The following is a 26,514-nucleotide window of genomic DNA, read 5'->3' as shown; positions in this document are numbered from 1 at the left end:
TACCTTTACTAAAATATATAGAAAACCTACCCAGAATCTGGGATTTTTAAATCTTAAAACTTTCTGGTCTACCATTAATAGTATATATAAGAGTTTAAAATTTCAAAATTTCTTCTGCAGAAAATTATCCAACCTATGGAAACATACCTATGGAGAAAAGGACAATTTTCATGAAATCAACAAAGTAATATATACTCCCAAAAGGAGTTACAGAAATGATCTTTTGTTACCTGAGCAACATCCTCAAGCTTATTCCACTTGATTGACAGCAGTAATTTTGGCAATGACTGTGGGAAATTCTCTCTGCAGTCTTGTCGCAAAGTCCAAATAAGATCCATTTCATTCTCACACAGTTGAGACAATGGATCCCTGTCCAAGATTTCTTTCAGTACAGCAAGAAACTTCTTTCCACCTCGACTCTAAGGAAGTAAAATTACTCATTACAGAACTGAATTGTGTAAAACATCATGGGCAAATCTTGAACATATGGGTTATGGGTGTGAACCCCTAAAGCAGTCGAAAATCCCAGAATCCAAGGATTCAACCAACCATGATTCATGTAGTACTATCGTACAGGGTTACTGCAAACAATCCACTTGTGAGTGGACGTGTGCAGTTCAAACCCATGCTGTTCAAGGGTCAACTATACAATGAATTTAGACACAATTTATTAGCTTTAAAATGTAAGATATTAACAATCTAATTCTTTTAAAAAGATTAATAAAGGTGGGTCCCCTTTTATTGCTGAATATGTGTAAGCCAAGAATGAAGGAAAAAACTATTCTCAGTGTTTTAAAAGGAAGAAAAAATAAATACTGTTTTTTAAAAAATCCATGTGTAAACACTAGGTGGCAGAACTGTAATTTGGATTAAGAAGAAATCATTACGTGAACTGAGTTTCTCCTTTTTAAACTTTCAATTTCTATAAAGAAAAAACAAACAATAGCAAAGATGAACCAAACATATAAAGTTTTAAAAAAGTGTAAGAGGTGCCTACTTGGCTCAGAGGCATTAAACCATTTAGATTAAGCCCAGAATCTTAAGTAAAACTCAACAACGACAACAATACAGCTATCCTATTATCCTTCCCAATCCTTACAAGAATAAATTAAAATAAAAACAGTCCATACTATTTTCTGGATCCACACTCTGAATTATACTATTATTAAAAGAAAGAGGGGGGAGGGTATAGCTCAGTGGTACAGTCTGTGCATAGCATGCAATAGGTCCTGGGTTCAAGTCCCAGTATCTCCATTAAAAATAAATAAATGAATAAACCTAATTAACCCTCCCCCCACTAAAAAAAGAAAGAGATATATTTCCCCATACTTAAAGAACTATACTATTTAGGCAAAAATGTATTATTCCCCCACCCCCAAATCTCCAGAATTATCTGACAAGATTCTATATAAGGATTTACATTATATTAGTATATTATTTTGTACTTGAAATTATTTTTATCTAGGATTTCATATAAACATTAAACAATTTTCTAAAGTAATGAAATTCAAAATAGTGTACACATATGTAAAAAAGAATTAGGATGACATGATTGTCTATGTAGAAAACCTGAGATCAACAGAAACACTGCTAGAACTAATAAGCAATTACAGCAACTGGGATACAAGGTCAATGTATAAAAGCGTATCACTTTCTTATGTATCAGCAATAAACAAGTGGAATTTGAAATTAAAAACACAGTAACATTTACATTAGCATCCCCAAATAAGGAAACAGGTATAAAATTAACAAAATATGTACAAGATCTATATGAGGAAAACTCAGAACTCTGATGAAAATAATCAAAGAATTAAATAAATGGAGATACATTCTATGTTCGTGGATAGAAAGACTCAATATTGTCAAGACATCAGTTTTTCTCAGTATCAACAGATTCAATTCAAACCCAATCAAAATCCTGGTAAGTTATTTTCTAGATATCAACAAACTGATTCAAAAGTTTATACAGAAGGGCAAAAGACTCAGAATAGTCAACACAATACTGAAAAAGAAAGAACAAGATTGAAGGACTGACACTACCCAACTTAGGTAAAAATAAACGTGAAACGCAAAACTATAAAACTTCCAGAAGAAAACACAGGTGAAGATCTAGATGACCTGGGTTTGGAGATAACTTTTAACATGTAACACCAAATGCATGATCCATCAATGAAAGAAGTGATAAGCCAGCAACACCGGAAGAAAATGTTTGCAAAAGACATATCTGATAAAGGAAAATACACAAAGAACTCCTAAAACTCAACAAGAAAACAAACAACCAGACAAAAATATGGATCAAAGACCTAAATAGACACCTCATCAAATAAGACATACACACGCCAAATAAACATATGAAAAGATACTTAACATCATATGTCATCAAGGAAAAGCAAACTAAAACAAAAATAAAATAAGACTACACACCTACTGGAATGGCCCAAATCCAGCACACTGACAACATCAAATTCTGCTGAGGATGTACAGCAACTCTTATTGCTGGTGGGAACGCAAAATACTACTATCACATAGGAAGATAGTTTGGTGGTTTCTTAACAAAACTAAACATACTTTTACCATACAATCCAGTACTCACGCTCCTTGGTTATCTACCAAAAGGAGTTGAAAACTTACGCCCACACAAAAACCTGCAAACAGATATTTATGGAAGCTTTATTCAAAACTGCCAAACTTGGAAGTAAACAAGATGTTCTTCAGTAGGTGAATGGATAAACTGTAATATATACAGACGATGGAATATTATTTAGCACTAAAAGAAATGAGCTATCATGCCACAAAAAGCCATGGAAGAAACTTAAATGTGTATTACTAAGTAAAAGAAGCCAATCTAAAAAGGCTACATGTGGTATGATTCCAACTATGACCTTCTGAAAAAAGGCAAAATTATGGAGACAACACAGTGATCAGTGGTTGCCCAAGGGCAGGAGCTAGGGTAAGGGAATGAACAGGCAGAGCACAGAAGATCTTCTGGACGATGAAAATACTTGATAGGATATTGTAACGATGGATACACAGCATTATACATTGGGTCCAAACCCACAGAATGCATAGCACCAAGAATGAAATCTAAGGTAAACTGGACTTTGAGTGATTATGGTGTGTTGATGTAGATTCATCCTTAGTAATAAATGTACCATTCTGGCGAGTGATGTTGATAATGAGGGAGGCTATACATGTGCAGGCGTAGGGATATATGGGAAATCTTTGTATGTTCCTCCCAATTTTGCTGTGAATCTAAAATTGCTCTTAACAAAATAAAGTCTTATTAAACACACATACACACACACACTTACACACCACTCTCTATGCATGATGATTACAGTGGTTTTATATTCAGAGCTTCAATCTAAAAAGGGTAAGCTCTATTTTACAAACCTGACCAAGTTTCTTTGAAAAATGACAATCAGAATTTGAAAATGAAAGTCCTACACTTACATATAAAAGTGAGACCTGTTACTACAAACACCACACTATAAATTGTTCATGCCAGAGAAAGGCAGACTGCTGTTAAGTTAAATGTGCAAAAAGCTAGCAGACCTACTATAACTTCATAGATCAAAATTAGACCCTACAGACCTACCGTAAGTAAATATCCTGAAGACCTAGGAGTAAACTAACAGGGAAGAGCAGGGGGTTAGCTGTATAACTGTACTGTGATTGTTTACTGAGCTATGAAAAGCACAGCACTGAATAATGCCAAGGTAAAAACAAAAAACTATGAGAAATGTGGTTGGAAGCCCAAAAAACACAGAATCTTACATTCTTTTACAAAAGCCAAAAAAATCAGTAATGAAAAAGTACACTGTAGTGTAACTGGTGAACTTATACACATGTTCAAAAGCTTAAATTAAAATAAGATAATGGTGGAAAACAATGAAAATTAACACCCATATTCTCTACTTTGTTTCTGTGTTTAGATTTTTTCAAAATCATACACATGCTATGATATAATAGTGATTACTGACCAAAATAAAACAAAACATATACAACTCACTGTAAGCACATGAAAAAAGGCTAGGGCTTTTTCCCCTTCCCTATTGAGGATGGTGGAGTGGGGGCTGGAAAAATTATCAGCCATATTCAAAGGTGCTAGAAACTCAAAACAGTGTTAGCAGAGGACATGCCAAGGATAGAATTAACTATGTGTTGGCCAGACTGGGGCTTGACCAACACATAGCTGGGGATGAGACAGCCCATGCAGTCAGGGCTTGTTGGGACAGCAACTGGGAAGATGGTTTTATGACTGGGAGATTGATTACAAGCAGAAAATTGAGCAAATAAGCAAATATATTAAGGTTAATAGGAATTCAGATTTCTCACTGTTAGAAAAAGTAATTTAAAATATACTAAGGCAAAAGATAGAAAAAAATATCCTGTGGTGGTGAATCTAAATTAGAGCCTCTGATTAAGAACGCATGGTTTTTAACAGAAAGATAAAGAAATATATCTTTGTGCTTGTATATGCCCAAATATTATACTGTCAACACATATATAATACACTATTTAGTTTGTTTCATGAGAACGCCTAGATGCAATTGCATGCCAGGACCAATGAGCATTCCTAGTGCCCAGAACTTGGATTCTAAATATTTTTGATAAATAAAAGGAAAACAGGACTCCCTGGAGAAATGACAGAATCCAAAACTGGGGTAGAGAAAAGACCAGAGGAATCTGGAACACTGTGTTGTACCAGAGAGAAGGAAATGCTCAAATAATGATAGAGAGATGTCAAAAAGACACAGGAGAACACCTAAATGGGTTGCCATTGGCCAAATCTGGGTCAAATCTGAACATCAAATTTAATGACAGTGATGACTAATTATAAGACATTAAATAAAACAGAAATCACAAATCCACACTACTAGAAGTTTTTTAGAAGTAAATAAATGGGGGATAAGAAAAGCCTCTATAGTATAAGCCAACTAATAAATCCAAAAGGAAAATAAATCTGAAAATCAGCACTTGGCAAACCACTGTAGTAATACTGATTCAAGCAAGATGTGCTAATAAATATTTTAAAAAGTGGGTGAAGAGTTTGATGAGAAACAGGGTGTTTACTTAGTCTCAAAATATGCCCACAAAATACTTACTTATTATTAACTTTACTACAAAACCTAGTAGATACTACCCTAACCAACAATTAACATCAACATTAATGGGACAAACTGACACTGTTTGCCTTTGAGTAAAATGTAGTAAGAACATATTTCAATATATTCATGCTAAAAATGCACAGCTGGACTCTGATCATGATGAAACATTAGGCAAATCTAAACTGAGTGACGTTTTACAAAGTAACTGGCCTATATTCTTAAAAAATGTCAGAGACTGAGGAACTACTTTAGAATGAAGGAAAATAAAAATACAAGACAACAACTTACAACAAGTCATCCTGGATTGGAACCTGGACTTATAAAGGACATCACTGAGATAACTGACTAAATCTGAATGGAGTATGTGGATTAGACAACAGAACTATATTAATATTATTTTCCTGACTTTTATAAATTGATCTGGTTAAATATGAGAAAGTCTTTGCTTTTAGGAAATATACACTGAAGAATTAAAGGATAAAACAGCATGATGTATGCAACTTAATCTCAAATGATTCAGAAAAGAATGTATACACACACAGGACAATAAGACGAATGTGGTAAAATGTTAGCAGTTAGGGAAACCAAATGAAACCTATATAGGAATTCTTTGCAGTCTTCTCCCAGGTTTTCAGTAAGTTTGAAATGTTTTTTAAAAAGTTTGCTCTTTCCTTCCCTAAAATTGAAGGCTGTAAAGACTCTAAATCATTCTACTAAAAAAACATTCTAGGTAAATCCCCAGAACCTCTGAACTAAAAGCCGAGTCATTATCTGCATTCTCAAAAGTCAGTCATTAAGATTTTGTGCCTGAGTTTCTGCTATAAGAAAAGAAGACAAACTTTATAACATAGATGTTTTAGATTAGAGCACGGTTTCTCAACCCTCTTACTATTCTGTTGTAGAAGGATGGTCCTGTGCAATGCAGATAGTTTAGCAGCCCCTGAACTCTATTCACTACATGTCAGGAGCAACATTCCCTGAGTTGTGACAACCAAGAAAATCTTTAGACAACGCCAAATGCCCCATGGAAGGCCTCAGGTTGAGAACCACTGGATGACCAGATCAAAAGCCGCCAATTATAATTCACCAAGATCACATTTCTTCTATCCTGTAGACCCACGATCCTTGGCAATCACCTATTTTTAAAAAATGCCAACACCTATTAGGTTGAATGCTATCAAAAGAACAGAAGGTTGGGAAGGATCTGGAAAAACTGGAATCCTTTTTCAGTGGTGGGAATGTGAAATGGTACAGCCATTGTGGAAAACAATCACAGTTCTTCAAAAAATGAAAAACAGAATTACCATATGATCCAGCAATATATACCCCAAAGAAATGAAAGCAGCATCTCAGAAAGATATTTGTACACCCACATTCACAGAAGCATTAGTCACAGCAGTTAAAATGTGGAAGCAATCCAAAGATCCACTGATGAATGAATGGAGAAAAATAGTGTGGCACACACACAATGGAATATTAATCAGCCTTAAAAAGAAGGAAAATTTGACACATTCACATGGATGAACCTTAAAGACATTATGCTAAGTGAAATTAGTCACAAAAAGATAAAATACTGTGTGATTCCATTTATATGAGGTATCTAGAATGATCAATTTCAAAGAAACAGAAAGAACAATGGATGTCAAAGTCTGAGGGGAAAGGGAAATGTTGAGTTATTTTATGGATATAGAGTTTCAGTTTTGCAAGATGAGAAAGTTCTGGAGATTGGTTGCACAACAAAGTTTTGAATATATTGTGAATATACTTAGCACTTGTGAACTATACACGAAAATGATTAAGATGGTAAATTTGGGGTGTATTTTATGACAATTAACAACAAATTTTTTTTAATTCCAAGAATAGGTTTAAGTCCTTAAGAAGGCGTTGGTAAATTCACCAAATGAATTGTACATGTGTATATATTATACACATACACGTCAAAAATATATATACAAACCTATAAATGTATACACACACAATTCAACAAGTCAGCTTACCACAATCTTATTAATGACCGTAACCTGCCCTTGGCATACACATGAATAGTGGATTAAAACACAGGAATGAGAACACAGTTTTCCCCATTTCTCTCATTCTAAAGACTATAGGTGTCAGAAAAGATGTATCTTTTTAAAAATGGTAATCAGTAACAGTTCTGGGATACAAGAGAAAGTGCCTAACATAGGAATCCTTTAATGATAGAAAGCATACAGGATCAGGGATCAGATCTGCTAAGACCCAAACAGTAGTGAGAAACACAGTTCCAGGGGGCTTTCCAGTTCAGAATCAAAGGGTACAAGGAACAGAGGTGGCCGGGGGTATCATCAGGGAGATTATCAAAGGATCTGCAGGTGGAGCAGCTGCTTTGGTCAGGCATATCCCTTCCTATGTTTGTGCTGAGCTGAAACAGCAATGGGATCAGCCCCAGACTGAGGTAAGAAGCATGGGGACTGAGCCTTAGGGAGCCACCCAATCTCAGAAGGCATGGAAATCTTCACATACAGAAGACCCCATTGTCAGCACCATCTACCCTAGTTACAGTGAAGAGACAAACCACCAGGGAGCCACAAGTATAAAAAGAGCTAAACTAAGAATCACCAAATATTGAGAAAGACTCACATGAAGAAAGACAGACACCTAAAGAAGACTACTTTAAAAACAAGACTATTTAATCCCTCAGAGAGAACTAAGGTGACATTAAAGACATGAAAAAGGAATAAACAAAAATCTTTTAAAAGATAAACAAAATTTTAAAAAGAAACAAATTCTCAACTGACTAGTAATAAGGGAATACAAGTTAAAATAATGTGACACCATTTTTATGTTCACTAGATCAACATATTAAAAGGGTTGGCAGAAATGCAAAACGATAGAAACTCTTCCACAGTGTCGGCAGAGTTGTAAATTTTAAGTCTTTTAGGGTATATAATTTGGCAGAATTCTGATTTCCTGGTGATGATTCTCAATCAGCCAGAGAAAGTCCAGTGAGACCAACTTCCTTATGGCCAACTGTTGTCCCAGCTATTGTGAGAGTTACAAAGAGAGACATATCTCTTAAGGGTATGTCCTTACCATAATCTTATTAAGAACTATAACCTGACCTTGGCATATACATGAATAGTGGATTAAAACAGTGGAATGAGAACACAGTTCTCTTCATTTCTCTCATTCAAAAGACCATAAAGTGTCAGAGAAGATTATCTTTTTAAAAGTTAAAAGGGACATACCTTTCACCTATAATTTTAAGGAATCCATCCTATATAATACATACATGTATAAAGATGTACAAAATATTCATTGCAGCACAGCTTTAGTGGAGAATAATTGGAAATAAGCAAAAAATCCATCAGCAGGGGTACATATATTTAATAATTAATGGCTACCAATAATTAATGACATGAAATGTTAACAAGGCTTTAAAAAGAATGGACCACTTCATACAGACATGCCAAGATCCATAAAATGCATTACATAAAAATATGAGAAACTTAATATATAAGGGTCTCACATATTTAAAAAAAAAAAGATATTTACATACAAAGGGATGTAAATGCATACACAGCATTAGGATTGGTAGCTACAAGCCAAACTGTTTATACAATTATCTCTAGGGAGAAAGTTAAATGGAGGTTATTTTTAAAACTTTCATTTTTGGTTTCACACAATTTATTAATTATGGTATGTGCCCAATTAAAAAAAAAAGTCATCAAACCTGGGCAAGAATACTGCATCCTCAGTAAAGAGGGAACTCTCTTATTTAAGTAAGGTAGTAGATTGTAGCACAAATAATAAAAATTAATTTATGCTTCTGATGTTCAAGAAGGAATATTGAGACTATAAAGGGTAACTAAAAACAGGCATTAGAATGAAGACAGCCCTATTTACCTATTATCTCTTAAACTTAAACTGTAATTATATGTTTCAGTAATTCCCTGATGAGCTAAGTGTATACTTGTAGTAAACTTATTTTGTTTCATTAAAGAAAACTAAAACAACTTAAACGTCCATAGACAGATGACTGGATAAATAAGCTGTGATACATACACACACACCCAGGAATACTACTCAGCTACAAAAAAGAATAAAATAATGCCATATGCAGCATCATGGATGGACCTGGAGAAAGCCAAAAAGAGAAAGAAAAATACTGTATGATATAACTTATATGTGGAATCTAAAAATACAAAACAAAACAAAACAAAAAACACAAATGAACTTATTTACAAAACAGAAACAGACATAGAAAACAAACTTATAGTTACTGGGGGAAAGGGGGTAGGAAGTGATAAATCGGGAGTTCAAGATTAGCAGATACTAACTACTATATATAAAATAGATAAACAAGTTTCTACTGTATAGCACAGGGAACTATATTCAGTATCTTATAGTAATCTATAATAAACAAGAATATGAAAATGAATATATGTGTGTATATGTATGACTAAAACATTATGTTGTACACTAGAAATTGGCACATTGTAAACTGACTATACTTCAATTAAAAAAAAATTTACAAAAAAAAAGAGAGAACTACAGATGACCCTTGAATAATGTAAGGATTAGGGATGCAGAGTCCCTGCACGTTGGAAAATCCACGTATAATTTTACAGTTGATTCTCTGTATTCAAGTTTCCGCATCCACGGATTCAATCAACCTGCAGGTCATGTAGTACTGTGGTATACATTCAGTAAAAAGAATCTGCATGTAAGAGGACTCATGCTGTTCAAACCTGTGTTGTTCAAAGGGTCAACTGTACTCTTGAAGTATTTGTGGTGGCAAATAACTTGCACTGCAGGGCTATGGAAATTTTTGAGAACTCTAACAGTAAAACAGAAGACAGCCTGGGCCAGATGTTTCTCCAACTAACCAACATTAAATAGTGCTTTCATTCTGTGCAAATAACAAAAGCATATACATTATTTCCATTTGCCTTCTGGCTTCTATATAATTACCATTCTGTACAAAACAGCTTTACTGAAGACACCTGAAAATTATACACTGATGACTTGAAAAGAGAATATCAGATTGGTACTCAGCAGAGTCTTACACTGAAAGTCAAAAATTAAATTAAAAATAAAATGGTATAAATATTATATATATTGTAAACTAAAAATAATCTATTTTGTAGTCTTTGTGCAGAAACAATGGGAAAAGCATGTGTGGCAGAGACTGCTATTTGTCTCTCAATATGCATTCTCCTCTTCTTTATTACAATCTTAACAATCTCTTACTCCTAGCCAAGTACATGACTGCCCAGCTAAAGACTACACTTCCCAGCCACACTTGTAGTTAAGTATGGCCGTGTGACTAAGGTATGGCTAATGAGATGTGAGCAGAGAAATAAAGTACATACTAATGACATCCTCAGGAAGAACAGGTGTGGCCTCTAGTCTTGCTTTCCTGTTCCTGTGAGCCAGAAGGCAGTAATGTAGGAAGATGAAGCCCATGTTTTCAGAGACAGAAACTGCATGTTAAAAAGGCAGAGCACCAAGATGGAAAAACCTGGGTACCTAGCAATGCAAAAACATTGCTTGACTGTATCTGCTCTGCTGCATCAAGGAAATAAAGAAAATTACAGCTTCCTCATTCAACTGAATAATATTAACAGAGATGGTATTGTTAATCTGTTATAGACTAGCTGCTGAACCTGTGTTTGTATCAGAAAGTGGCTTACCATTGAACACAAATCAAATACAAACAGCTGCCACTGAACAAAACATTAGTATGTACATACTCACATACTCAGACTGTTCTTGCATGAGTATGGTCTTCTGTAAGTTCATTACCATAAATAAGATGAAGATAACTAATCATGAGCAAACTTTTTAACAAGGAAGGACCATTTTTAAAATCTTGATACTTACTGACACATTAGCACTATCATTGCTTGCAATCTCAGCTGCCTTTTCAATAATCTGTTTAAAAAAATTAAACAAATTAAAATTTAGCTCTCGTATTTATAAAATTGTAAGTGTAAATTACTATACTTGTACACAGATTATAAGGAGCTATAAATAATCTGGCATTTCTATGGTTTATAATGTAAGCATGACTTTTAAATGCAAAACGGTATCATGCAGTGATTTCCAATCTTCAAACTCTTCACAACCAGGAAACAATGGTATTACTGTAAAGGACTGTGACTCCCACGGTACAACAGGATTGTCCGTAAACAAAATAAGTAGTGCCTTTTGTATGTGAAAAAAATCTTAAATACAGGTAAATGTTTTCTGATTAAGAAAATGCAACGTTAAAAGAGTTACTAAACACAGAGTAAGTTTTTGCCATTTGTCATTAGGTTTTCTTTTGAATTAACATATATCAAAAGTAGAAGTAATGTCAAGAGAGAATCTAAAATATTTTTTAAATTAAGTTCAAAAGAGGCACTGATTCTTGAAAAAATGGGGAACCCACTAGTCTAGTGGGAAGGGTTAGCAGGTAAAAAATTTGAAGATCCATATCCAGTTACTAAGTTAAATAATTCTACATGAATAAGTTAACTGTATCCAGATGTGTAAAATGCACTGATAATTCCCATCCTATTTCATAAGGTTGCTCTAATGATAAAATTAATTACAGTTATTAAAATTAAGCAATAACCATAAAGGTGATTTGAAAAGCAAAATGTATACAACTCAGTACAGCAAAAAACATCAAATAAAAATACAAGGAACTTTCACTTTTTACGTCTGAATTATGTGTTTTTTATATCCGAATTATGTGTTTTTTATAGTGAGCATATATAAAATTGTACAAGTAAATGAAAACCAATAAATACAAATATGTATATACATATTTAAAAACTAAAATCTCCATCCCACATAGATCTTCAAAGACAGACTCTCCAAGGGATCAGAAAGGCAAAAGGAAAGTTAATTATCAGTTGTAAGCAATTTAAGCAATGTTGAAATAGAACATTTTAAAGAAACTAGACTTCTCTTGAAATATTAATTAAAAATATTTAAATTTGCACAATATGTTATATTTGCAAAAATGCTTCAAAAAGCAACTTCACTGACCCAAAAGAAACTATAAATGACCCCTGAACACATACCATAATTCAACAAAAAACAGTCAGAGTTCAGACTATTAAGCATATCACAAGTAGCTATAGCTTATGGATAAATTCCTATTCTATGGAATAAAGCCACAGCATAAATGTAATGGATGCTTCAAAATGTATCTTCTTCTACTCAGTGTATACCAAGGTATATGGTTCTTGACGTATTTGAGATTTCTACTGTAATAATCGCACATTTTAACTTGATTGTATATTACTGATCAGAAAAACATTTTAGAAGAAAATGAAATGAAAAATTACTTCTTAGGTGGATAAAATTCAATTAAAATGAAAGTAAAGGAAGAAACTTTTGAGTTATATATATGTATTTATCTTACATACTACTTTTAAAACCTACTCTATACAGGTCTGACAGTGCTGAACATTAAAATACGATTAAGTATATAGGTGGATTAACTGCAATTTTAGTATAATATCAATTTTTAAAGGTAGCTTATTCTCAAATGGATTAAATAAGTAAAAGAAACTTGCTTATTGTCTGAGACTTTACTCATAGATTTCCTCACAAAAATCAGTATCAATCATACCTGAAAGAAAGATGCCAAATCTGACAATAAAACATGACAGCTCAGCTCTTACCATGCAAATTATCACAATCCAACTGTCAGTCGCTACCAGACACACTCCTTATCCTTAAGACAAGAAGCTTGTATACTCAAGAAATATGTTTAGAAATAGCAGCCCTTGCAACAGATTCTACAAAAAAATAGCACCTTAAGGAGTCCTACTAATAATAGTATTCAACGTAAATCATCTTTTCTTTGAATACCAACTCCAACACAGTAGTGATTGTCTTTAATCTGAACCAACCTTTCACTATACATTTCACATGTTTAGAATTACATATGAATGCATGTTTAAACTGAAAAGGACCTCACAGAATAACCGAATTCCCCATTTTACAAATGAAGAATCTAAACTTCAGAAATGCCTTGTCTCACCTGGTCAGTGATAAAGTCAGTACTAAATAGAGTTGGCTCCCTGCTCAGTGGTCCTTCTACTGTACAAAGCTGTAAATGTATATGATATTTTGAAAGAGAAATAGACATACAGAGCTTAAACTATGAACATAAAGAGCCAAGAACTAATAATTCAATTACTTCATACATAGTGGCCCTTTAAATAATTACCTTACCTTATCAAAAGGAGGGTAGTAATAAGGTTGCTTTTTATTCTCTGGAAATTTGATGTGCAAAGCTGTTGCATTTTCAGTATATGGATTTGTCTGAACAGTTCCCATTGGATTCAACATTTCTTCAAGTTCATCTAAAACATGCAAATAATCATGATTTTCAAGAAAATGTTTCTGAAACTAAAGAAAAACTTAAATGGATTTCAACCATGAAAATTACTTAAAAAGTGTGTCATCTAAGGAAGTCTGGCAAACAACTGTATCAGTAAGCCTCTAATTTTCTTAATGCTTGTCACAAAATTTGAATGTGAATTTATATACATCTTTAAAATGAAAAAGTTAACAAAGATTAGTAACTACCTCACCTTTTTCTTCAAATTTAGCTAAGTATTCTCAATCTTTGAAAAAAAAAATTGGAATAGCTCACTTTCCATCAAAATTAGGTGGTCCATAGGAATTTATATTATTTCATCACTACATATCAATTTATTAATCACATGTGTTTTGATTTCATGGTCATCACAGTACCCAAACCGGTATTTCGAGAGTCATCAATGACATTCCTTTTGACAAACCTAACTTTGTTAATGTTCCTCTATTATCTCATAACTGCTAATATATTTAAACACCATCTATGGTAGTTTCTGAAACATTCCATCTAAGTAGTATTTCTTTAACCTCACCAACTGCTACTTTCTTCAAGATATTCCTTCTCTACCATCTTAAATATGGTCTACTCACAGAATGATGCATGGAATCTTAGAATTTCAATGTTTTCTTAAACCCTGAGTTCATATAACTTTCTTATTTCACAGATATGCAAACCGTGAAGAGACATTAAACACAGGATGAGAGAACAGAGTTACCAGCACAACCTAAAGTTTCCCCTCTCCAAACTAATTTCTCTTTTCTTATAACTGATTTTTAGCACAGTTGTTCTTTTATATTTCCATTCTGTCCAGGCCTAATATCCAGATAGTATGCACACTCAGAATTATCTCCCAAAGCTAGAAAGTCTTTACAAAGTATTTATAGGTTTCAGTTTCTTAATCAATCGTTTGCTTATCTTTTAATACTCTCAAATCTCACAGATTCCATTTTCACCTGGACTGAAGCAATTCTTACAATTTATGCACTTCTAAAGTTGATTTCTCAGTAAATTACAATCCTACACTTGTGCTGTCTAGAATCATTATACTTAATGTCCTATCAAATGCAACCAATGAATATGATTACATACCTTCTAACAATGACTAGGAACTCTAGATACTAGGGTATTTGTAGTTCCTTTGTGTCTGGCTTGCTCCTACTCAGATAAATGATAATTCTAGAGCTGAAACATGCAGAACAAGTATCTCCAACATTTTGTTAGAGATAAATGCAGGTCCATGGTATGCCAAGTGAATTGCCAAAAATCGTCAATTTTTCTAAAAATATCAGTCAAGTTGCTTGGTGATTCTGGAGAACATGTGTGAGTCTAAATTAAGATTTTCAAAAAACTATACTGCTGAAATGAATAATTTTCACTCTATAGTTTCTTTCTTAGGAACTACATTTCTTAAGAGGAACTATAGTTACAGTGTGAACTATAGTTCCTCTTAAGAAATGTATACATGCACACTGCTCCCCTATATTTGGGAAACAATGTGACAGCGAAAAGTATTGAAGATACATGCAGGAAAAGGCAGGAGTAAGAGAATGTATACAAATAAAACATTAGGATGTGAGCAGTTTATAAATATGTCTGATTATCCAAAAACAATTTCTCAGGTAGCAACTACTAATGTAGAACATTTTTAAATGTTTGTCACCCACAAAATAATTTTTAAATGCAAGTAAGTTCACAATTTTACTAAATATATTAACCAAGCATAAAGACAGAAGAAAAAAAGAAAAAAACACCCACGATTCTAATGCAAAGAAAACACTAAAAATTCCCAACATTTGGGAAAGCAGCATGCAAGGAACAATGGAAAGAGTTGAGCATTATTTCGTACAAATCCTAGGTTTGAATTATTATGTAAGACTGGGTGACTTCTTATCTGAGCTTCACTTTTCTCATCTGTTCAATGGGATAGAGCCATCTACCTCATGGGGGTACAAAAAGTAATTTGAGAAATACAGGGGTATGGAAGGTGCTCCTCTTTTACCTCAAATTTCAAGCTAAAGCCAACTAAAGAATAAGTGTTTCTACTATTCTTCCCTTGTTAGTTAATATTCCCTCTCCTAGTGCAGAAGTAGAAATACAGTACAACTAGCAGCAGTAAGAGGTTGTTATATAGAAGAAATTGTTTCTTAGGAGAATTCCTCAAAAACCTATAAAAAGAAAACATTTAAAGAAGGAAAATATTCATCAAAATAAACATATTAAGATACAAATCACTTTTTGAATATATTAAAAATAACCTTTGGAAATCTGTTGTAGAATAAACAATAAAAATATGAAATGATGGTTTCTTTACTGGACTGAAAAAAACACTGAGTCATAAATGTAGTCCACATGCCAGAAATTATTCTTTAACACTAAGGATTAGGATGTAAATCTTACCAGGAAATGAAGACCAGCTGTGCAGTATTATATCTCCAGATCTCAACTGTCCTTTAAAGTCAAAAACCATTGTATTTACCCACGCTACAGGATAATGCTGTTGAAAAAGACACCATTCCATAAATATGCTAGGAATGAACTTTAAGGTGTGAACACACACATGCCCTTTGTTTCAATAATGCTGGGTCTAGAAATTTCTAGAGTTCTAAATGATTTCCCCAAAAACTTATGCAATATAAAAACAAGATGTACATGGAAAAATGTTCAACACCTTTATAATAGCTAAAGGAAATCCTAAAAGCCAATTAATGTCTCATAACAAAACAGAGTATCCAAAAAGCAGAATATTTATTGTACAGCCATTGCAAATGATGAGAAATTTTTAATGATTCAAGAAAATATGTGTGATATAATACCAGGTTATATGTTTTAAGAGCTTCCAACCTATATAAATCTTAACTTAGGAGAAGGCAATGTCTCTAGGTATTGTAGAATTTATATTTCTAAAAAGGAAGCACCAAGCTGATAGGACTTTTATTTGGACACATAGACTAGTTAATTTGGTCACAGTGTATCAAAAAACTATAAATATTTGAACATTTTGAGTAAAATTCTAACCAATGACAGAAAAAGCACTCAGAAAGTAACTCTTCTGTGACTTCCTAGACAATAAAATTCATTTTAAAAAACTATATGATAATAACATTCTCACGTTAATAGATTCAAATTCATGTAGATAAATACAGTAACCAGTTCTTTTAATGTATAAATTTCATGTCCTCATTCTAAAAAACTTTTCATAAAGAAGGAAATGTTATTACTATTCCATTATAAAAAATTTTTCAGAAGTTAGTGCATAATTACCACTTTTCCAGATTTCCTGATGGTCTGATATTTAGAGGGATTAATAGTTTTAGTTGATTTCTTCGTTTTGACTTTATCCAAAACTGCATAAACAGCAAAACATAATCGAGCCATCCGTGGCAGGTCACAAGTATTGATATCAAATTCCAGTGGTTCATTCCAAATGTGATCATTTTTCCCTGATATCTCTGAGCTTACGATGGTTTTACACAGGAGTTCAGTACCATGAAAAAGGCCAGCCCTGACATGAACCTGTAATGATGGAGACAAAAACAAATACAGAATCATATATTGAACCACCGAAACACCTCTATTTTGGACGATGAAGAAACACACAGTAAAGAAGAAGCAGACCAGCTCTAGGAAAGCCTATTTGTCCACAGAACCATCAGACTGTAATTAATCAGCATATACTTCACTAAACTGTTCATTTAACCTGTTTTTCATTTACTAAGTAGACCAGCTGAAAAATGCCAGAGGTCTCATTGGTATAAATGGGTCTAAAGAAGCCAAAACCGTAAGTGTAAAAACTACTATCATATGCTTACTTCCACTCACTTCATTTACTTGGGGCTTTGTTTTAGTCTTCTATATAGTTGGGAAAGGGTGGATAAAATGTGTCCAAGTCTCTTTCTACGTCCAAATAATTTATGAACTGGTCTTTATAAAAGTCAACTTAAAGATAATCTATCCATATTTATAATTATCCTACATATCACTGTCTTTCATTTTTTCTAGAGACTCAGGTCCAGAGTGATACAGAACATATGTAAAATGTCCCAGAAAGTTTTACTCAGTTATTTAGTTATTTAAAAAAAACATGACAAGGGGAGGGTACAGCTCAGTGGCAGAATGAATGCTTAGCATACATGAGGTCCTGGGTTTAATCCTTAGTACCACCACTTAAAAAATAAATAAATAAACCTGATTACCTACCCCCACCAAAAAAAAATAATAATAATAAAAAATAAATGACATGATTATCTCCAATTTAAAAGTGAGTGGTAAAAGTAGAATTAAAAACAGTACCAAAACACTGAAACTGACTCAGTGAAACCCTTTAAGGCCAAACTTTTTTATCGATTAATTCGGATGTGACATTAGCACACAGCAGTACTCAATAAATATTTACTGAATAAATAAATACAAATGTGGAATTACTTAGGTTTGTCTTTCTTTAATTAAAAAAAAGCTTATCAATAAAAATTTTGACTTTTTTAAAGAGTTACTACCCTAATTCTGAAAAGGAAGGTAATTACTGAAGAATATCTAGATACTAAAACATATTTTATAGTAATATGAAATTTTAAATGTTGATAATACTATTAACTTTTTACATTATTATAAGTATTTATAGTATTACATCTATGGGTTTAAAACCTAGAAAATACTTCAAATGATGCTCTGATGGCATAAATAAAATTATAGGTTAGGAGACTATACACTTCACAGTGTGACAGGGAAAGAATGGCTTACTTTAACAAATAGTACTCATTTATCTAACTCCCACAAAATAAACAGATGGATTAAGGGGTTAAATATTTTTAAATCACTAAAAAACTAATTTAAAAGAAAAATTACTAAAAAGCTATCTATCAAAATAATCACTGAAGTTGGTGATGGGTTCATGGAAGTCGATTATACCATTCTCTCTACTTTCACCTAAGTTTGAAATCTTCCTTTAAAAACATTTTTAAGTTAAAAGAAGAAAATTGATTATTTACACCAAATACAGATAGACTATTGTAACACAGAAAAGATTAAAGCATAGGAATTACAAAGAATTACTAAAACACTTTCAATAAACTCCCAGGCCAGCAGGAACTTTTATCTGGTTCCCTTCAGCTTCATAAGGAAAGGGGTATTCGTTCTTCAAAGCTCCCGGTTCCATCTTGCTCCAACTGCCCAAGTACTTAGACCTTCCTCCTTTGCTCCTCTGCATTGGGAAATAATCCTCCTCCCCAGTAGGCAACAAACCTATACAAGTCTCTCTCATATCAAACTCAAAAAAAATTGTCCCTAGAACCTAACTAATCCTAATGAGAATGGCACCAACATCTACTTAAGACACTGTATGTCTCTTATTTTCAACCCATCATGAAGCCTATACTGTATACTAGGGGAATATAATTTATTACACACTTTTAGATGAAAAATGAAATACTATATATACTCGTTAAAGTATATTCATATCTTGACTGTGTGAAGAATACAAATAAAAGTAGTTTATAGTAGGACAGCAAGAATACTGGTGATTTGTCATTCTCTTATGTGATCTCAGGGGGAGAGTTCAGCTCAAGTGGCAGAGTGCATGCTTAGCATGCACAAGGTCCTGGGTTCAATCCCCAGTACCTCCTCTAAAAATAAATGAATAAATCTAATCCCCCCCCAACAAAAAAAGTAATTAAGTGATCTGGGATTATATTTTATGTTATCTTTAAAATAATTTTAAAATTAATATTCTAGGAAGTATCACATAAAACAGCTGGATGGTCTAAATTTAAGATCCTAATCACTAACACCAAATGCACACATCAATCCAAAACTCATTAAATTTAATGAAGGTATATATAAGTGAAAATGGAAAGGATTTTTTTGGTATTACTTTTTAAAAACAGCCATTCAGGTTTCTCTCCGTTTTTTAACCAACAGTTTCAAGATTCAGTAGCCATAGTCTTAAAAAACCCTCGTTTAACTCCATGGCTCTATACTACTTTAAATGACATTTCCCTGTGTTCCCTGAAATTAGGCAAAAAGTCTAAGGACTTTCATTTTCAGTTCGAAAAGAACATGACAAGGATAATTACAAATAAGGACTCACGTAACAGCAGTTTTAGGAAATCTTTGTGTCTACCTTTATGCTATCCTCAAAGTATCTAAACTATGAGAAACTAATAATACTAGTCTTTTTAACAGCCAAGACATGTGCCAATATGAAAAGGAGAGGCTTGGGTCTTTCCTTTATTGTTGAATGCTCCTACCTAATGCTTTTTAGCTTTTACTGTGTTAATTTTTTAGACTCCCATCTGTACAAAATGCAATAAAGATAATTTTAATTTTTTTTTTAAAAAACAGCCCCCCATCCAACAAAAGTCAAGACAGAATAGGAGTATGAGTATACTGACATACAATTTCTCATTTTCACAATTCCTTTATTCGGTAACGAAAATTTTAGCTGCCTGTAAGAACTATATAACAATTACTTTCTCCTAAGCAATTAAGAAATGGCTCCACCATGAAATGCACAATAAATGGCATTTAGTGTTAGTAAAATTACATGAAAGGTAGGAAGAAAGAGCACCAAATCTGGATTTCTAAGGTTTTTTTTTTTTTCCCTTCCTAATATACCTGAGGGAGACTGGGCATCAAACAATCTCCCAATGGATGGGAGATTCTAATTTATCATGAGATTAAGAAACGTTCCACCACTGTTGTACCAAATATTACCACAAAAGGAGTTCAACAGGCAGAGGAGTTAGAGGAAAAACCTACTGCCCACACAAAGACAAACTCCCCTGGCATGCCTGAAGAACCAAACATAGTCTAGTATAGGTAGACACACCTGAGGACCATGGTAGGTGCTTGAGTTGGACAGGCCTGCAGCAAAGTCAGTGCCACTTAAGACCACTAAGCAGGAATATAACTTACACAGTTAAAGGACTACTTTGCCATAAGAAAGTAGAAGTGCTTGGGTATAAGGAAAGGTGTGAAAAGAGAGGCAAGGAGAGCAGTGGGGAGGCTGCTGTTGTAATTCAGCGAAAGATAGAAAGGCTTGAACTATGAAAGGGTCTGGAAGACAAAGAAGAAGAAATAGATAGTAAAGAATATTAATGGGGTCAAGTCAACAGTATGTGAACAACTGGTTAGCTTTGGTAGGTAAGGGAGTCGGGCAACTCTAGTTGCTCTACCAAATATAAGAGGAAAGGCAGTCTAAGGGGCAAGAGAATGAGATGGGGACAGTAAATATAAGTTGGCCTTAGAAATGTGTATGTAGCACATGAAAACAGAGTCAGTAACTAAAGAGAAATCTGGGCTAGAAGCAAAGGCTTGAGAATCATAAGCAAAGATAGTACAGTTTTTTCAATTTTCTTACAAAGAAGGTATCAGTAATTGTTTTCCAAGATCTGAAGGATCTGAGTTAGAGGAAAAACACTAAGAGGTGTGGAGGCAGGGCCCACATGAAGCAAACAATCCATCTGACCTCAGAGGTCCTTGACCTCAAAATCTCCATAGTACTTCCTCTCACTCCCCTCAGCCATAGGCTCCTACAATCACACCCTGAATTTGACTTCACCACACTCTAACACCTTCAAGTGAAATTAATTCCCACATTTCACTCTCCAACTATCTCACCTGCCAGCTCACTCCAAAACTTCCACAAGAACAATTCCCTGCCCTCATTAAGGCCTCCATTTCAAAAATAACACCTCCCCCACTTCTCTATTAGTTTTGTTTGCCTTCATCCCCACCAACTCTCTGCCAATGCCCATATTTCCCTTTGTCATACTCAACTGAAGTCAGTATCCTGGATAAACCTAATTACCTGCCTCTCCTCGACATCAAATATTTTGGGGCAGACCAGCACATGACTGACCAATGTCAAATGTAAATTATTCTTTCGTCGCTGTAAGAACTATTTTTTACCTTTTCTTCACTGCTAAAAACTTCCACAGTTACTCTCCTCTGAGATGCACCTCCCTCACATTCAATACAACTACGGAAACAATTTAAAGCCCTATTTAAGCTACTTGTTTTGTCAGGTTGTCTATTACTTGAAGATGACATATCTTAAAGGATACTTCCTATCTGTCAATCTGTTCTATTTAGAAGTTATAAAACATTAGAACAACAAAATACTAGTCTACTATTGTGTATAAGGAAAACAAGTAATGAAGAAGATCAAATTATGTACCTAATATAAAAATCAGAATCCAATACTTACCAACTAGAGACAGATCATTGTTACTAAACTGTGAAGTCATGTGGGTGGGCCAGATTGAGGATGTGGTATAAGGTGCATGAAGTAGAGGGCTTACAGAGTACCTTCTTCCTGAAAAATGTAGGTTATTTCATAGACACGTGACACTCCACAAATCTCTGTGCAGAGGTGTATGGGTGGCAGGGTAGGGGTTAGCATGTATTCACACATGAAGCTTAGGAACTTCATGTCTTTACAACTAGGCTCGGTTGATAATCAAACTACATATGCTTTGATCTCATATACATATGTCTCAGATATTTATATCTGAACTTAAATGCTCACAACAGTCTCTGCTACCTAATCTTTATCCAAAACCCAATTTTGAATAAAAATACACATATATAATTTCCAGAAAGATACACAATATATTTATTTCTTTGGAAAAGTCCAAAGATTGTCATTTAATTCAAGACAAATCACACTGTTGAGTACTTACACTGAATTACTTTGGTCTCATATAGAGTGACTTTCTCTGAATTGCACTGTTAATATTATATATTAAGTCTATCCAGTGAAAGATATTATAAGAGATAGATATGTGAAACATTATTTTACCTACTATAATGAAGCAGGCAGGGGTGCTGATGCCCACCGTATCATCATCCACTGTGTCTCCTTCATTAACGAGCTGCCAAACATCTCTCCACTTCCAATATGAGGATGAACTACAACCACATGACTAATGAGACTGTTTTTATCTTAGGAGATTCTGAATCCTATAACTGATCATGTTTCCTTTGCTTTGGCCACTAGCTATACTGCGCAGAGAGCAAAATCTATAGTCCACAGCAACCAGTTATACAGGATCTTATTATACACATACCTACCGCAAAAAGTCAAAATTTTATATATATTTTTGTATACATATAAGAGAGACTGTGCGTGTGGGGGTTAGGGGTATGTAAGCAACCTTACCTCAAATTATTTGTGAAATGAGATTAGGTAAATCATAAATAAAACATATATAAAATATATTTTGTATCTTCTGTATGTTAAGATGGAAGATAGGAATTTCAGAATAAAAATGATATTCAAGTCTTATTCTCAGTGCCATTTAAGACATGAATTTATCACTTTTTGTATACAGAATATAGTTTATTCAGAAAAATCACAAGTTTAAAATGAATACTGGACATTTTACGCTGTACACCAGAAACTGACACATTGTAACTGACTATACTTCAATTTTTTAAAAATGTAAAAACAAAACAACAGAAAAAGAATATTTTTCAATGTTATTGTGATAAAGATAAGCTACTTAAAATAAATTGCTGAGCTTAGAAATGTTTGCATCTCTTGGTTTTTGACAATTTTTGAGAAATAAAAACAAATGAGCTCACTACATAGTAAGTACTCAATAAACATTACTTAATACTTAAAAAACCAAAACAAAAAAATGGTAGTTATAATTTCATCAACCAACTTCTGGCAGAATTCAGATATATGGAACAAAGTAAAATTATGGATCAGTTGGCTATAACGCTAAAAAAAAAAAAACAAAAACTCAAGTCCTATCTATACTAGCTGTAAACAGCAATAGCTAATAAAGGGTGTGATGTGAAGAAGAATAACAATAAAGGATGACTCTAATATGGGTGTGGTAACAATATACAAAAAGAGATCCTGCACATTCTAAAGAAACCTGTTGAAATATCAATCATTATCTAATAGTTAAAGTGTGGTTTATTTAAATAAAGTCATTCTGATTGAGAAATTTGATAATTCACGAAAATGATTAAAGTTCATGCATGGCTAAAAGGAAATGAGAAAAAAATCATCTACATTTAAAATAAAATTAAAAAGTTGTGTTTTTCTGAACACTGAATCTCCTGTAGTAGGAGGCATTAAAAAGAAGGTTTTTGTTTTCAGAAAAAGCAGTGAGAAAAACCAGTCTCTAAACTTATATGTGAAATTTTGCCAAAATTGTCACATTTCCTGATGCTCTGAATCATCTTCAGGCTCTGAAAAGTTAAGAATTTCAAAGCACCATCATGCTTAATTAATACAGTCACATGTTTTATTGTCCGACTTTAGTAAACTTGCAAAGAGATACTTTTTCACAAGCCCCAGAATACCTGGAGATCAAGAGAAGGCAGGCTTTATCATGCAAAGGACTTTCCACTGTGCTATAGCAAGGATGTGCCAAGTCTACACACAGACTGCATTCCTGAACTCACCAATTAAAAATGTTGTGTTGGGTAAGATAAGAAACTTTTCCCCAACATCAACACCTAATTTCTTTCTTGTTCAACAAAATGGCCAAAATCCACTACATTTTGCCTTTTGATATTAGGCACCAAAAAAAAAAATCAGTAGCATAAGTAGCCTAAATTTCCATGGTTTCACTTAATTAAAAGGCATGTTTGTTCTGGTTATGGGAGGAGTCCTGTGCTGCCTTTAACTAAGGATATAAAGATGTAAGAGAGAGTCATAGTAAAATGTATTAATTCATTGCACAAATATTTATTTTGTGCTCCAGGCACTGAAATAAGAAGATAAAAAGATTAAGATAGTTTTTTTCTTTCCCCAGGTTATATCTATTTTAACAGGTTTGGAGTGCTGACTGAGAGTCATATAACTAGTCTTCTGAGTGTTATGATTTTTGACTAATAAGGGTGAAGTTATGATTTTTGATATGGAATGTATCTGGGCTTGGAACTCTCTGGGTTTATCATGGTTGGGGCTCATTGGACTTATTGAATCTGTTATAGTTGTATCTTTTGCCAACTTTGGAAAGCTCCCAGTTATAATTTCTTTAAATAGTTTTTCTGAACTGCACTCTTTCTCTTTACTTTCTGAGACTCGGGTTACACAAATGTTAGACCTGCTGATATTGTCACAAAGGTATCTGAGGGTCTGTAGAGTTCTTTCTCCTCCAGTCATTTTTCTCTCTCTGTTGTTCAAACTGGAAAATTTTATTGATTAATCTTCAAGTTCCCTGACTCTTTCCTTTCTCATTCCTTCCACTATTGAGTTCATTCAGTGAGAGTTTTTTAATTCTAGTTATTTATTTTTCATATGGTTCCTCCTTGTATAGTCTACAGTCAGCCCTCCATATACATGGGTTCTGCATTTGTAGATTAAACCAACCACTGATCAAAAATATCTGGGGGGAAAAATTCCAGAAAGTTATAAAAAGTAAAAATTGAATTTGCTGCACTCATAACTATTTACATATCATTTACATTGTATTAGGTATTATAAGTAATCTAGCGATGATTTAACATATAGGTTGTATTTAAAAACTATGCCATTTTATATAAGAAATGTGGGCATCCATGGATTTTGATATCCTCCAGGGGTCCTGGAACCAAAATCCATATAGATACTGAAGGACAACTGCATTTCTTGGGTAAGACTTTCTATTTTTCTATTCTTTTCCACTGTGTTTGATCTTAGTTGTTGGAGCATTTTTATAATAACTGCTTCAACATCTTTGTGAGATAATTCCAACATCTATGTCATCTCAGCAGTGATGTCTGTTGATTTTCATGGTGTGTACAACTTGAGGTTTTCCTGGTTCTTTATATGCCAATTAATTTTGAATTGTATCCTAGACATTTTGACTATTATGTTATAAGACTCTGGGTTTTGTTTATATTCTACACAGAATGTTGATTATCTTTGTTTTAGGAGACAACAGTTAGGTTCAGGCTGCAAGTTCCAACAAGCCTTTTCTGAGTTGTGGTTCCAATACCGGTTCGGTTTTCAAACCCTTTGCAGGGCTATTTGAATCTGTCCTATGTGTGCACCATACAGTTGACTAGTCTGAAACTTGGGTGGTGATTTATGCCACCGTTCAGTTCTCAAAGTATATAGGCATATATCCATACACATACAGCTCAGGAATAAACCTCTAAGTTTCCTGAGCTCTTCCCTTTCTGAAATCATACAAGTATTTTTTGGTTGCCTGAGACTCCCTTTTTCTTGTTACCTAGTCAGAAAACTGAGGCTTTTTTGACCTGTACTTCCTACAACTATGCCAAACAGAGAAGGAGAGAACGGGGGCGGGGAGGGAAGGCCAATAAGGATATGCCCCATTCTCTTAGGACTACAATGCCTCTAATCAGGCAGGAAGGTTCAGCAGTACATTTCAGTCCTGTCCCCACTGCTGTTGCCACTCCCACCACGACCACTGCTACTGCTGCCACAGGACTTCTTGGGAAACTAGGGCAAATGAGAACAGAGAAAAGAAAACAAAAAAGAGAGGGGGAAAAAATGTGGAGATCCCCCCACTCACTCTGAGAGTCAGAAAAACCCATTCTAACTAGAGCTATAATGAGAGGGCTTTCTGAGCTCTGTTTGCACTAAAACCATCTTCTAGATCTTGGGCAGCACCAATTTCAGGCTTCTGCTAAATATTAAGATGCACACCTGTAAGGGGAAATGACACAAGGCTGGGAAAAGATTGGCCGGGAAGCTGTATACTACAGAATTCTAAACACTTTCAGCGTTTGGACATTCAAGTGTCAGCCAGTCCGAGTAGTGAATCCCCATTGAACACCTAGGATTATGTTACAGACTCCAGAGAACTGGGACTGTGATTACAATGGATTTCATCCCCATGATTAGGTTATACAATATGACATAAGTGGCTTTAAGGACAGAAGATTATCTTTCATGGGCCTGACCCAAAGGTATGCCCTGTAAAGGGACCAGGCTCTTCTGGCAAGAGATTCAAAGCATTAAGAAGGATTTGATCCTTGAGAAATTCTCTGTTTCTGGAGTTGAAAATAGAGAGAGCTACCAAGCCAAGACCTGGTAGATGCTTCTAGTAACTGAGAGCAATCCTCAGC

The 26,514-nt window shown here is 34.0% G+C and overlaps 1 protein-coding gene across 3 annotated transcripts in view; it reads right to left on the bottom strand.

Moving 5' to 3' along the window:
* The window catches only part of PIK3CB (phosphatidylinositol-4,5-bisphosphate 3-kinase catalytic subunit beta), a 149,498-nt gene that overhangs the window by 36,068 nt on the left and 86,916 nt on the right, over positions 1 to 26,514 (bottom strand). For all 3 annotated transcript variants that reach the window (XM_074370615.1, XM_074370622.1, XM_074370620.1), the window contains exons 9-13: positions 16,738 to 16,989; positions 15,874 to 15,970; positions 13,329 to 13,459; positions 10,977 to 11,027; positions 231 to 419 (exon numbers count right to left, since the gene is read on the bottom strand). In XM_074370615.1, the coding sequence (XP_074226716.1) occupies positions 231 to 419; positions 10,977 to 11,027; positions 13,329 to 13,459; positions 15,874 to 15,970; positions 16,738 to 16,989 (720 nt within the window). The remainder of the gene's footprint in view (positions 1 to 230; positions 420 to 10,976; positions 11,028 to 13,328; positions 13,460 to 15,873; positions 15,971 to 16,737; positions 16,990 to 26,514) is intronic.

Source organism: Camelus bactrianus, chromosome 1 (genome assembly GCF_048773025.1).
Source record: "Camelus bactrianus isolate YW-2024 breed Bactrian camel chromosome 1, ASM4877302v1, whole genome shotgun sequence".
NCBI classification, from domain to species: domain Eukaryota; kingdom Metazoa; phylum Chordata; class Mammalia; order Artiodactyla; family Camelidae; genus Camelus; species Camelus bactrianus.
Note: the sequence above shows the minus strand (reverse complement) of the source record. Positions and strands in the feature narration are given on the sequence as shown.